This window comes from Camelus bactrianus, chromosome 3 (genome assembly GCF_048773025.1).
Source record: "Camelus bactrianus isolate YW-2024 breed Bactrian camel chromosome 3, ASM4877302v1, whole genome shotgun sequence".
NCBI lineage: Eukaryota > Metazoa > Chordata > Mammalia > Artiodactyla > Camelidae > Camelus > Camelus bactrianus.
The window spans coordinates 25,946,410-25,961,359 of record NC_133541.1 but is presented as its reverse complement, the minus strand read 5'-3'; the positions used below and the strand labels follow the sequence as shown (position 1 = coordinate 25,961,359).

General features: G+C 43.8%; 1 protein-coding gene across 2 annotated transcripts in view; it reads left to right on the top strand.

The window, feature by feature from the left end:
• Positions 1-12,159, top strand: part of AGXT2 (alanine--glyoxylate aminotransferase 2) — a 43,760-nt gene extending 31,601 nt beyond the window's left edge. For both annotated transcript variants that reach the window (XM_010955541.3, XM_010955540.3), the window contains exons 11-14: positions 1,287-1,378; positions 2,686-2,835; positions 7,553-7,651; positions 11,472-12,159. In XM_010955541.3, coding sequence (XP_010953843.1) covers positions 1,287-1,378; positions 2,686-2,835; positions 7,553-7,651; positions 11,472-11,579 — 449 coding nt within the window. In that variant the 3' untranslated portion in view covers positions 11,580-12,159. The remainder of the gene's footprint in view (positions 1-1,286; positions 1,379-2,685; positions 2,836-7,552; positions 7,652-11,471) is intronic.
• The last annotated feature ends 2,791 nt before the right edge of the window (positions 12,160-14,950 follow it).

Genomic DNA, 14,950 nt, shown 5'->3' with positions numbered 1-14,950 from the left:
TCTTGCTGCAGGGAAGACTAATTCTCCCACCCCCATAATGAAACACAGGGCTCTTCCACACCAACAGGGTCTAGGAAAACGTGCCACAAAGACAAAACCAACAGGAGAGATCTTCGTTAACCAACCCGAAGCCAGCCCTGAAGTTTCCGAGGGAGTCATATTCTTGAAGGAGACTCTGACTTGATCTTGCCACACTGATAAGCTATAAACACAAGGTCCGGAGTGACAGTTTTCACTGTTGATCATCCATAAAACAGCTAAATACAGTACAATCTCACTTAACCAGAGCAGTCTATAAAATGAACATTAGAATTAGCTGTATTTCCCATTTTAGGGAGGTTTTACAGAAAACAATTTTATGAAATGTTTATTGTTGAAAACCTTAAAATTACTTCGTTTGTTTTTCCCCACCATAGTAGGCACACTTCAGAGGCTCTAAAGGGTAATTAAGTGCCTGGTACTATCTCAGTGTTTTAATTGAATGAATAAAGGTGCTAAAATGTGTATGTAGAAGGTGAAGTATAGTGAATATAACATAATGAAGAATATATTCATATACTCACCCTGAAACAGTCCAGAAATTATGTTACTAAACCCTTGAGATGATATTTTTCACAAATATTTCCTTCTTAGTCTCAAGAGTGGAATACAGGAAAAAGGTTTAGCTAATGAAGGTTCCATGTAAATTCCCATGAATCAAGTTTTAAGGTACTTTTCAATTCACACAACACATTAAAGATTTTGTTATCAAACGTCTCACTGAGTAAATAGGCAATTTTTCCTTATTCACTGTATTAGTCAGATCGGGCTACCATAACAAGCTATCACAGGCTGGATGGCTTACTTAAACAACAGACATTTATTTTCTCAGCGTTCTGGAGGCTGGAAGTCCAAGACCAATGTGCCAGTAGGGCTGGGTTCTGGTGAGACCTCTCTTGTAGATGACCACCTTCTTCCTGTGTCCCCACAAGTCTTTTTCCACAGAGAAAGGCTCTGGTGTCTCTTCTTCTTATGAGGACACCAATCCTATTAGATTAGGGCCCCACCCTTATGACCTTATTGATTAATTTCCTCCCTAAAGGTGCTATCTCCAATTACACTCACATCTCCAATTACACTCACATAACATCCACTATCTGGAGAGTGAAGAATGATTTGGATGTGATGCCATGAAACATATTATACATACATACGCAACATGAAAGTAAATATAGTCCAGATGACATGATGGGAGATTATAGATAGGGATGTGTCACTCTTTATCCATCTTTTATTTTCTCCCCTAGAGATTGCCAAGTCTTTGGCTAGACGCCTGCATCATTTCAACACCTTTGGCGGGAACCCCATGGCCTGTGCCATTGGATCAGCAGTGATTGAGGTAATTCCGTCACTCATTCCACAAAAAGACTGCTCCAAAGCTACACACCCATTGGCAGAACTCTATCACATCGAATTATTAAAGTGAAGACTTAATCACTAGTCCGTGAATTTAAGTTAGATTTCCAGTTATTATTCTGCCCTTTCCCCCTCTTTTTAAGATCTACTGTGAGAGCTTAACGTCTTGGATATGAAGTAATATATAATAAACCTCACAGACACAGGAAATAGAAGAATTCCCCTGGCTAGTTAGTAGCACTGAAATTTCTTTGTGAGTTGAGTGGTATTTTATGGATGGTTACCAACGGCTGTCCTTGATTTCAGCTGAATTTTGGCCCTGACTTGTCTAGTCTTCCTTACTTTTGCTGTACTGTCATAAATTAAAGGACTAGAGAGCAAGCGAGTTCCATGCAATTACCCGCAGGTGATTCAGCTGTTTTTCAGCCCCAGGCCACTGATTTTTGCCTGGGATCTCAGCTGTTGAAAAAGATTTAAATGCCCTTGCTAACATGCATAATAGCATTTGCTTAAATGAGCACTACGTATTTCTGGAAGAATGTTCAAGCAATTCATCACAGTGGTTGTTTGTGAAGAGGGAAACTTGGTGGCTAGGGGACAGGGGTCAGCAAGGCTCTTTCTTCTCTACACTTCCGTACTTTCTGATGTTTGAACTAGGTACACGATTCATTTATTCAAAAAATTAAATTTAAAAGTATTTAAAAGTAAGGAAAGGCTGCCCTTGCTAGTTAAAAAGTATTTTCAAATATGATAAAATCTTGAAATGAGAAAACGTGTGTAGGGATGTGTCATTTATTTCGTTTTCTAGACATTGCCAACTTATTTTTTTTTTAAGTGCTGTGTCACCTCAACCAATTTAGAAGATAGAGAGGATTTAGGTAAACAAATAAGTCTTAAAAACATGAAGTTCTGCCTGGAGTCATGCAACCATTATCAGCTAGATATAAGTGTAGGACACTGCACGAATCTGTCAGGAGTCACAAGGCTCTGCTGTGGGTGGCAGTAGGTGAAAATCCTTTTGTATCTTCAGGTGCCCTGACTCTGGGCCCACACAGAGCTCAACACTGAAAACTGTCTTCTGTTCTTTCCTCGGTTTTTACCCAACCCTCAGGATAAGGGAGATACAGAGGATGCATCCCCTCTACCAAGCCTTAGGACCACACTAGACTTTGAGTTCTATTGGTCTGGTACCGATTTTGTAAAGAGGGTCACATGCATTTATTTCTCCCTGTTTCTGTCAATTTTAAAACTTTTTTTAATGCAAGGTCATTTGGGGCTTCCTCTGAACAGGTGATTAAAGAAGAAAACCTGCAAGAAAACAGCCAAGAAGTGGGCACCTATATGCTACTGAAGTTTGCTAAGCTGCGGGATGAATTTGAAATTATTGGAGATGTCCGAGGCAAAGGGCTCATGGTAGGCATAGAAATGGTGAAGGACAAGGTAGGTTCTGACCTGCTGCTCTCTCTTTTGCTTCTTGGGGGCAGCAAGAGTTAAAGCAGGACCCCTCGGCTGAAGCTCACGTCATTCTTTCTCAGCGTGAGAGCACACAAGGACTGCAAGGCTCAGCCAGGAGGAGTTAGGGATGAGCAGAGATGGGTGGGTATGAAGCAAAGACTAGCATGCCATCAAGAGTTCTAGAGGAGTGAGGAAGAGCAGTGAGAAGAGGGAGCTGATGCCATGCCTGCCAGACTAGGCAAAGGGCATTGGTGATGATTGAATATTTTGAGTTAGAAACATTAGGAAGGGAGGAAGTTGTTTGAGGGGGAGCAGGTCCAGAGATCCAGAGAGCTCATGAAAGTAAGAGAGAAGGGCCAGGAGAAGGTTGTGGTGATGGTTTGGGGTGAGGATGATAAAAATCTATAGGGTTTTCTATTTGTTTGTTTGTGAATGGACTTCAGTCTCCCAAGTAGCCAGGGAGGAACGCGACCTCCTGATGACGTCACCACTGTGATGTCAGACTGAAATGACCACAGGTGAATTTAGCATTTTCCCTCAAGCCAGTTATTCTTCCCAAGTTCACTATTTGTGTTACACCCTCCACTCTCCTCCCAATTCCTCAGCCTCAAAAGCACAAAATAATCTGTGGCTCCTTCTCTCCCCTTATTTCTAATGTCAAGTCCTGTTGAGTCTTTCCTTTTCTCAGATCTTTTCCACTGCTTCTACTGCTGCCCCTGAGGTCCACGGCAGTAGGAAATTGTCCCAGTCCTCTGTCAAAACAAAGCCAAGATCCTCTGGGGAGAGTGACAGAGGGGGATCTCAGCACAGGGAGAGGTAGTCAGACCACCCGCTTTACCCTAACTCCTGTGCGTGGAGACCCCGCTCTCCCTTTGGTGACTGCTTGCTGTTTGATCTCACCACATCACCCTAGTTTAGAAGGACTGACGCTCAATTCTTCCAATACTCAGACCAGACCGTGGATGTAAGACTCTCCTATTAACACCACACAGCAGAGCCAGTACAAAGCTGGGATGCTTTAAACAGGACTTAAAAAATCAGGGATAGAGTGCATGCCTAGTATGCCTGAGGTCCTGGGTTCAATCCCCAGCACCCCCATTAAAAAAATGAATAACCTAATTACCTCCCCTACAAAAAGATGAAAAAAATAAATAAATAAAAAGATAAAGTTTTTTTTAAATAAAAAATTAAAAAATCAGGGAAAACAGTAGGAAAATAAGAGTGATACGAGACTAGACCCTCTGGCTAGTAACAGCCGTAACATACTTATCCTCAGCTTGAGGCCCCGTCAAGGGCTGTTTTAAGGCTCAGAAGAGTCCATCCTAGCCCCCCAACCCAGGAGCTCCCTCAAGGACATCTAGACTCCTCAAAGTCCAGACTCCGCCAAGGAAAGCCCACGAGAGAAGAGAGGGTCCTCCTTTCCCACTAATCCAGACCCAACTTCGGTGTGCTCGAAGACATATGAACAGAGATGTCCATCGAACTTGATTTGTCATGGTGAAACATCAGAATCCTCCTGTATGGCCATGGATGTAGAACAAGCTAGACTGTGACACATTCATACTACATGGCGTAGAAATACATGTGACACGGAAAGATGTGCAAAGTGTATGGTGGGAAAAATGAAACACGCTATGAACTGATACGTGTAAAATGAGCTGTTTCCTCTTCCCGCTGCCCTCTGGTGGCTGCAGGCATGGTCTCTGAAGGAGCTTCCCTGTCCCTTCTATGCATTGTCCCTCAAGGCTGTTCACTTTCCCACTTCCAACTATTGCTCAGACTTTTCTCCAAGCAGGGGACACAGCCTCTCCTCTCTGTGTCTACCTACCTACAGGAATCCTCTCCTTTTTCAGGATCCAACTTTCATCACACCTCCTGTCTAAAGCTGGCCTTTCCTTCTCCCCTGGGGCTCCAGCCTTCAAAGAGTCCCTCCAGCACTCACTGTCTAAAGAGCTCCTTTGAAAGGATCATTCAAATAAGTCATGTATTTGCTGACTCAGTTTTCACATATAAACACCTTCTTCTCCTAAATAAATCGTACACTTTTGAGGCCAGGAAATATGCAGGTGGTGAGTGCTTTATAAGTGTTTGTTGATTGACTCCAGGCCCCTGCAGCACTTCAGACCACGTTCATATAATTATAACAGCTCAGAACTTGGGTCTAATGCTGCCCAGCATAGCCCAAAATCAACACTCCATGTGCTGCTGGTGAGGATGTGAATTGGTACAGCTCTTTGGAAAGAAATTTGTATCTATCAAAAAAAATTTTTTTCCTTTTTTGGGAGCAAATGTGTACATTGAATTTCATAAATTAAATGCACTTAGAGATGTAACTTCAGTGTCAACAGCAGCTTTTTCCACCATCACAAGGGAACCAAATTCTCCCCATCTAGAAATGTCACAGAGGGTTTCTGAGGAGTGTCCTGTAAGTAGTGAATGTCCCATGGCCACCCTTCCCACAGGAGTAGGACATGTAGACATTTTGACCTAACAATTCTATTTCTATAGATGTGTCCTAAGGAAATGCTCACAGAAGTGTGTAAAGATAGATGTGAGCAGGGATGTTTGCACCATTATTTATAATTATAAACAAAAACATGAAAACAACATAAATGCCCAACAATAAAAGATTAAACAAATCTCTACCAACAAACAACAAAATACTGAGTAATCTTTAAGAAGACACTGACATGGAAAGATGTTTGAGATACATTGTAAATTTTTCAAAGCAAATTGCAAAAGATTATAAAGTACCACTTATTTTTTAAATATGCTTATAAGTGTATTTGCATACATAGAAAAGGTGTCTAGTGCACACCAAATTACCAACAGGCAGTGTCCCTAGAAGTGGGATCCAAGGAGGGGAAATTTTCCATCTTTACTTCGTGTATTTCCATATTGCTTTAAGAGGTTTTCCCCAGTATCTGTAGATTATTTTTATAATTGTTTAAATGCAGACTTACCCCTTCAAAAAAAGCCAAGAAACAAAATACATAAACACAAAAGTACATTATACCCACAAGAAGAGGTCAATTACACACAGGACCAGGGTAGGCTGTCCTGTGGTTTTGCCTTGTTTGATTTCCCATGAGATGCATACAAGATGCTCAGTTAGTCAGAGCAGTTGAGGCCAGGGAGTGATCAGATAGCCAAAGGGGCAGGGAGGATGATGGCCCAGGCCAGGGTAGGGCCAAACACCGCCTACCTCTCCAGACCCTTGATATCCACCAAGACCCCACCAATCCCACCACCCCTCGAGCACCTTTTCCGGACGGTGCCGGGACCCCTCTGACCCTCTGACCTCTCGTCCCCCAAACCATATCTGCCTTCTTCCCAGATCTCACAGCTTAGCCCTGGGTTATTTTGCTGTATTTTCATCTTCTCTCTCTAACAGATGAGAAGCCCAGGGGCAGGCAGGAGTGCGTGATGACATTTTATCCTCAATGAGAAGACTGTAGTCTTTCGTGCCATCCCAGTTCCTCCCTTTGCTAGTAGTCTGAAAGTTTGAATAGTATTTTCCTTATCTTAAAGCTTCTCAGCAGGCAAAGAATGCAAACATCTCTGGGCAGTCCAGTTTGATTCTGTGCCGGGACACTGACACCTAACCAGGAATGAAGGATTGGGGGCTGGTGGGGGAGGGGCGTGGGTACCACAGACCAGAGAGAGGGCAGGCAGGAAGCCCTGAGCAGAAAAATGAAGCTGGGAGCACCAGAGGGAGCCCTCCTCCACCTCACAAGGATCGCAGGGACTGGCTGTGAGCCAGGATCAGGCCTCCTGCATTTGAAACCAGAGAGCCAGGCCCCGTGCTGCTGCTCACAGCCATGCTGCAGAGAGACCAGCTGCCGCGACAGCATCCAGCGCTCACCGCTCACCGGTGCTCAGCCCACTCACCTGAAGAGCATTTTACAAACCCAGATGCCCAAGCCCTGCCCCAAATATCGTAATGCCATTGGCCTGGCGCAAGGCCTAAATATCTGTAGTTGAAAAAGGCTTCCAGGCAACACAGACACTAAGTCAGACTTGCAACGCTAGGAGGAGTGTTTGTCACAGACTCAGAAGTCCCCGGGGCCAGTGTCATCAGAGCAGTCTTAAGTAGAGAACAGCTCCTGATGCCTAGTGACCCGAAACAGCCTCTGGGCTCCCGAAACGCCTACCTTTCCTGATCCTGGGGGACTAAGTCTTGGGTGAGAAAGAGCAAATTCCACAAGCGGAGAAGGTGAGAACAAACAGTCCCACGCCTGGGACATGCCGTAGCCCAGGGAAAGCTTGGACTGTTCGTGCCTTTGTGCAACTTCTGAGCCATTTCCTGGACTTCAAAATGAGCTCTTTACACGGACAAAACAAAGTGAAGAGTTGAGGACACTTTCCATATAAATAAAGCAGACTCCAAAGATGGACATTCAAGAACCAAGTTCCCCAGGTAACCATTGGCAGGGCCAAGATTCACTGGCGATCTGCATTCAAATTCATCTTGTCTTTGGGAATTTGGGATGAACTGGAATAAAAACAAATATTTTTAAAAACACCCTCCCCCAACAAAGAAATCTGATCCAGCAATTAGCAGCTTTATTCAATTACGGGGGAGAGAGTGATTGAGAGAGAAGAGCATTGATTGTTTGAGTTGCTTTTTATTTCTCTTGGAAATAATGTCTTTAATCATTCAAATGCAAAATATAAAAAAAAATTTTAAATGTATTTACAGGCTAGCCACCAGCCTCTTCCCTGTGAAGAAGTAAATCAAATCCACCAGGACTGCAAATGCATGGGGCTTCTCATTGGCAGAGGCGGCATTTTTTCTCAAGTAAGTAAAGGGCTGATCTTTACCTATCGCTTTAAGTAGGTGCCTCCCTGATGTCCTAATGCTGGTCCTTTTACTTCACGACTATGCTAGGGGACCCAGTTCCACCTCGTGTCGGTTTTAGTGCGCAGGTATTAAAAAAAAGAAAAAGAAAAAAATAGTGATGCCACTAGGCCACGAGGGGGCGCTGTGTCTAAATAGTTTGGTTACTGCGGTTCTGTGCGGAATAAACACAGATTAACAGTCTAACACGGCATAAACGGGCCGTACAGACAAGCCAGAGGGCTTACAGGGTAGGTCATAATAGTATCATAACGATCATGCCTAAGAAGTTTGTCTCATGTGTGAATTAGCTTTAACCTCTGTAAGAGCGAGCCTGGTCGTTTTTAATTCAGCCCTGGGCTCTGACCTCATGAACCCCAAGCCTGCTAAGCCTTAGTGGCCCCCATGGCCAGGAGCAACGTAATAGCGCTGGCAGGCCCGGAGGACTGCAGGACAGGTGGGGGCTGAGTCCCACATGCAGAACTCAAAGTCATCCACTCCCAGTGCCCTGCACCCTCGGGAGGGGAGAGGCGGAGATCAATCTCTCCCTGCCCCACTCCTGGGAAAACCAAGTCCAGCTCCCCCGTCGGGGCCCAGCGTGGCCCTATCCCTGGGCACGGGCTGCTACTGCTTCTATAAAAGGATCTGCTCCTCAGCCCCTTACACCAGCAGGACCCTCTCCAGGGATTAGCCCCGGGGCAGAGATTTAAGATTTAGGGTGACATCTGCTCCTCCCCTGATTTGTTTTTTGGCCTTTGTCATCTTTTTTTCTCATTTTAAACATGAGTCATTCTCCCCAGTTCCTCAGTTCCACCCCTGCCTCTCCCTCTATGTCAGTGAACAGTCTTGCCTCGTTCTTCTCAGAGAAAGTGGAAGCTATTAGCTAAGGTCTCTCATGAGCTTGTCTGTCCCCAGGGCCACTTCTTACCTCCTTTCCTAAAGGTTCAGAGAGTTAGGCATCTCTCCTGTTCACCCACGCTCCTGACCCTCGACCCCCCCTCCCTTTAAGCAAACAGACCTGTGTCCTCTCGTATCTGCAGCTTTTCCTCAGCTTCCCCTCAGCCTGTAAACAGGTAGACTTAAAGTTCTCCCAGCCCAAACCAAACCACAGTAAACAAAACCAGAATGGCACTTTTGCTGGGACATACTTGATGAGTCTTTTCTAGTCCTGGTCACAGATACTTTTCTGCACAGATCAGACAGAGTAATTTAATGATGAAAAATCCTGAGACAGGCAACTTATAAAGACAGAAAACAATGAATTGTTTACTTGCTTAGTTATTCCTTAGTTATCTGGCGGCACACACTCAAGTACTAAGCAGCAGTTGCTAAGCTGGGTCCTAGATAAATAAGATCTGTCCCTCTCTTCCTGGAGCTGGCAGAAGAGAGAGACATAAACAGAAAATCATAATACAAAATATGAAGCTTATCTATAGCTATAAAAAGGGATATTAGAGGAGGAAAGAACAGGGACTCCTAAGCCAGTCATTCTGGCTAAGCTAAGCCTTAAAGAATGAGGTAAATACTCAAAGCACATGCAGAAATGCAGCAGCGTGCAAAGGGCTACACGCACACTAATTGGCTGGACCAAGAGCCTGGCTGCACCGAGTGGTAATGGTAAGAAGCCTTACTACTTGTCAGACTCTGTTCTAAACACTTTGCATGTATTGACTAATTTAATGCTCTCAACAAGCCTATGAAATAAGTACTATTATTATCCTTGTTTTACACATGGGAAAAAAGGCACAGAGAGGTTAAGTGAATTGCCCAAGCCACACAGCTAGTAAGTGGCAAAGCCAGGATCAAACTCAGGCAGTCTAATTTCTGAATCTGTCCTCTGATGAGGATAAGCCTGAAGGCACAAGACTGGAGGCTGGGGGTCCCGGTGGGGGCTGCTGATGCTCTTTGAACTCGAACAGCAGCAGTAGGGAGAGAGGAGACTCTGGAAGTGAAATGCACGGGACTTGGGTGCGAAGGAAGAAGGAGCATCACGGATGAACCCCTCATGCCTAATTTGGCTTAGGGAACTCGAGGGTGAGTTCAGCTTTGAAATTGCTCCGTTTGAGGTGTTTCTGGACATTTCTTTCTCTAGATAAGTCTGTAGCTCAGAGGAAAGGATTGAGGATCACAATTTGGGAGTCATCAGCTTAGAAGGGGTGAGAGGAGATCTCCCAGGAAGGGAGTCTAGATGTGAAACTCAGTGAGATGAGGCTAGACACCTGGGTCATGTCCACATTCAAAGGGCAGGTGAAATAAGAAGTGTCTGGATGGAGACAAAAAACAGGTGGAGACGTGTGAGGAGAGCGAGAAGAGGGTGGAGTCATGGAAGCAAGAGAATGGAGAGGCTCAGGAGGAGGGAGGGACCAGAGAGGCAAATGCAGCAGAGAAGGCCAGGCAACATAAGGGCTGGGACAAGCCCATTGGATTCCCCACTTAGCAGGTGACCAGCAGCTTTAGGCAGAGTGGGGTCAGTAGGTTGATGGGACAGAAGCCAGCCTGCACTGGGTTGAAATGTGAAGAGAGGGAGGGCAGAGTGAAAAATAATGGCCAATGAGCATCAACCAGTCTTTTTAGTTTTAGTAAGTTTGATGAAAGGCAGGATAGCATTTGTATGGTGGCTAGAAGGGACCAGGAAGGTCGACACAGTTTTATTTGTTGCGGTTTGGATTTGGGTCACAAGAGCTTTAAGCCTGCTTGTTTATAAGTTGAGGGGAGGTGGAAGAGAAAGTGAAGATGCAAGAGAACACAGGATGTCTCCTGGAGGGAAGGTGATGGGATCTTCAAGGGCCAAGGGCACAGGAGGAAAATCTGGAGGTGACTAGTAGAGACACCTCATTCTCGGAGCCTTCAGGCAGGAAATTAAGAATGGCTGTGGGAGCAAGCAAAGTCTTACCTGACAGCTTTTGAGAAACATGAGGCAAGATTGTCTATGAAGTAATGTGAGGGGTGTAGGAGTTGAGTGAGGAATTTGAGAAGAAGAGAAATTAGAACAGGAAAGGAAGCTGACAGAGGACAAGATTTAGGGCACCAGCAGTTAGGACCCTGCGTTTCTGGCAGTGTCAGTCTGCCCAGCAGTGTGATTCTTTACCACTTCTCAGTTCTGTGGGTTGGAGCACAGCGGTTCAATTATAGTTTCAATCGGAACTAGGACTTCGCTGTATGGGTGCAGCAGCAGAAGGGTAGAATTGCAAGCAAAGTGAGGAGGCAGGTGAGAGAGTAGTTCAATCACCCATGTGCTCCAAGCTGGGAAGGAAAGGGAGGAAGAGATCTGAGTGGGGTGACAGACTAGAAGATAATGGAGAAACGAGGAGACTGAAGTTTTGGTGAAAAGGCAGATATAATGGGACTCAGAAATCAAAACATTCCTAGTGAAGAAGAGGCTCATGGCACTGGCCTCGGGTGTGCACAGATGCGGAGGAGCACAGATGAAGGTTCTGGGGGTCGTGGCCATCAAGAAACTGAGACACGAGTTTGTCACCCTGGGTGATGGTGGAAGTGGACTGTAGATAGAAGCCTAAGAGCTCAGTGGAGGTGGTGGAAGGACCAGGAGGTCAGCAGATGACAAAGAGGAAAAGGGAAAGAGCAGATGGTGCCAGAATTTTTACAGGACTGGAGGATGAATGGCCTGGACACAGCACTGGGGAGGGAGGAGACCAACCCAAGAGGGAAATGTAAGGAATGTCATGAAAACTAGATTTTGGATTCTTAGTCTAGCGCATTTCCTTGAAGTCACAATTGATTCCCTAACGATCCGTTGCTCTGTTCTCCTTTGTCTCCTCAGACATTCCGCATTGCACCCTCAATGTGCATCACTAAACCAGAAGTTGATTTTGCAGTGGAAGTATTCCGTTCTGCCTTAATCCAACACATGGAGAGAAGAGCTAAATAAATATATTTTTTAATTAAAAAAAAACCCAGAGTCTTAAGAACTTCCCACTCATGTTTAAGCATTAGTCTGGGAAATTCCAGAGCCCCTGGTATACATTATAAAAGACATGGTTGACTGCCTACCAGCCATGTTTGTAAATGGAACCCCTATTATCTTGAAAAACCCATCTTTGAGGAAAAGATCTCCATCCCTAGCTCAGAGAATAAATCCTAATTAGTCTAGGTTAGTTATGGTCATTTGATTCCCCTTTGCGGTGATTACATATGATATGTGACATGATTCCTGAAGGAAGCCCCTTTGGTGGAGATGTTTCAGGGAAAATTTCTTCATCTTTCCCTCTTCATCTCCTAAAGAGATGTCTTCTTCTTGCACTGAAACATCCTGTGTCATGATAGAACGGCTCCAACCATGCCAGCCACTTTGCAGCCAAGAAGACAAAGCTTATTTGCTGAAGCTTGAAGGTGGAAGGAAGCCAAGTCCTTAGTGATGTCAATGTGCCACTGACTTAATCAATCCTGGAGCTACCATACCTTGGGGCTTCTTGTTAAATGAGATAATAAATTCAATGTATTGCACAAGCCTTTTCGATTTCAGTTTTCTATTACTACAGCCACAAGCATCCTGAGGAACGGTGCAGAAAATATCCCAGGTAGATAACTGTCCTCTTCTTTAACTCCCTTTAGATGTCTATCAGAGCCTTCTCTGTGTTCACTGCCATCAACCCAGCCTGGACTAAACCCTCCTTACTCCTATTGCAATAGTTTCCAAGAACAGAATTTCCCAAACTTTAGTCATTAGAATGCACATTTATAGTGTTTTTCCCCATTAGTGTACACCACCTGTCTTAAAATTGACTTAATATTTTCCCTCAATTTGACTTTTTTTACTTTGATGTATTTGATAGTAACATTACTATAATTATAATAAATGAGAAATAAGTGCCACTTGTCACAACTGGAAAGTGATCAAAAAATAGAGCTAACACAAAGCGATGTAATTCAGTTCTAGCAAGATACAGTTGCTGGCAGATATTCTGAACCTGAGGCTTATTCTTTGTTCAAAAGGGAGCTTAGAGAGTATTTGAAGAGTGGTAAAAGATACTGGCCCAGCCACTGTGGAAAACAGCATGGAGATTCCTCAAAAGACTAGGAATAGTCTTACCATATGACCCAGGAATTCCACTCCTGGGCATATATACAGAAGGAACCCTACTTCAAAAAGCCACCTGTACCCCAATGTTCATAGCAGCACTATTTACAGTAGCCAAGAAATGGAAACAGCCTAAATGTCCATCAACAGATGACTGGATAAAGAAGATGTGGTATATTTATACAATGGAATACTATTCAGCCATAAAAAATGACAACATAACACCATTTGCAGCAACATGGATGTCCCTGGAGAATGTCATTCTAAGTGAAGTAAGCCAGAAAAAGAAAGAAAAATACCATATGAGATCAGTCATATGTGGAATCTTAAAAAAAAAAGAACATAAGTACAAAACAGAAACAGACTCATAGACATAGAATATAAACTTGTGGTTGCCAAGGGGGCAGCGGGGTGGGAAGGGACAGACTGGGAATACAAAATTTGTAGATACTGACAGTCATATATAGAATAAATAAACAAGATTATACTGTATAGCACAGGGAAATATATACAAGATCTTGTGGTAGCTCACAGTGAAAAAAATGTGACAATGAATATATGTATGTTCATGTATAACTGAAAAATTGTGCTCTACTCTGGAATTTGACACAACATTGTAAAATGACTATAACTCAATAAAGTATGTTTAAAAAAAATATATACTGGCCAACCGAGATGAGAACTGGTTGGGAAGGAACTTTCTCAGCATATAATTTGATGTTTATTTAAGCTGTGTCCTTGTTTGAAGCCATGTCCTAACCACCTACCCCTGAGGTGTGTCTGTTCTGCTAAGACATACTACACCTTCCTGACATGGAGTTGACTTAAACATGGCAGTCCCTTGTGCAAAAGCTTCCAGTGGCTCCTCAGTGTCCCCTGGATAAGATCAAAATCCTTTTAACAGGGAGCTCAATGCCCTTCAGGAGCAAACACTTTAGAAATGCTCTGTTTTGGCACAATAGAGAAATGATTGGATTAAAAGCCAAATAACCTGAGTTCTAAACTCAGTTCTTCCATTTATTTGCTATAGAGGACCTTGGGCAAGACTTTTAACCTCGTTTTGTCCCCAGGTACATCAATACTTGCCCTTTCTACCTCCTGAGTTGTCTTGGGAATCAAGTAAGCTAGCAGATGTAAAAGTGCTTGCAAACTGATTAACTATACAAATAGACATTTCTAACCTTCAAGCTACATTTCCCTTCTTTCTTTCACTACAAAATCTTCCAAGAGCAGCTTTTGTGCTCCAGTGTCCTTACTGGCCTCCCACCCATGGCTCAACAGCCAGAGTTTTGTTCTGGCCTCTCACTCCTTGGCAGCTGTCTTCTCAAAAGGCCACCAGTGATTTCCTTATGGCCCAAACTTAATGTTTCCTTAAGTTGTTCTTTCCAAACAATGGCTCCTTCTTGAAAATGATTTCCTTGGCTTCTGCAATATGCTCTTTCTTTCTCAGATGGTACCTTTCTGGCCTCCCCTGGCAACTCCTCCACTACAAGTTTCTGTCCTGAGCCATCTCTTCCTCCATGCTATACTCTCTCCCTGTTGTCAACCTCATCTACTTTGGAAATTTCCCCTATCTTGACTATAATGATGATTTCCAAATATTTATCTTCCATCGCAAACTTTTTGCTGAGCTCCAACCCCAAGATGCTAGCTACCTGGACACCTTCATTTGGATGTCACAGGACACCTCCACATTTCTAACACAAGACACACTAAAGCTGTCTCCTACAGTGAATTCCTTCTTGATTAATACCCCTCTTGTTCAGGCTCATAATTTAGGGCATTATTTTTCCCCAAGTTATCTTTTTTCCTTTCATATGGCGAAGTCTATAAATACTTTCTCCAACATAAATTTTCAGATATGGCTCATTTATACCAAAATTATTTTAATGTGGGCCCTCATCTTCTCTCTTAAATTATTTAAAGTGCCCTCTTACCTGGTATTCTGGACTTTTCCCCAATCCATTCTCAACATTGATTCCAAAGTCACTTAATTCAAGGATAAGTGTGATCACATCTCTCATCTCTTGAAGCCTTTGAGGGCTCCCTGTTGCCCATGGAACAAAGCCCAAACTCCAACTATCGTGGCATTCAAGAGCCTTCATGATTCGTCCCCAGACCAAGTTTTCAAGCTTTACTCCCATTGTTCTCTCCATGTCGTGCATGTTGGTTCTTTGCTCCTGTAGTTCACTCTACCTGGAACGCTTGTCCTCTCTTCTTTG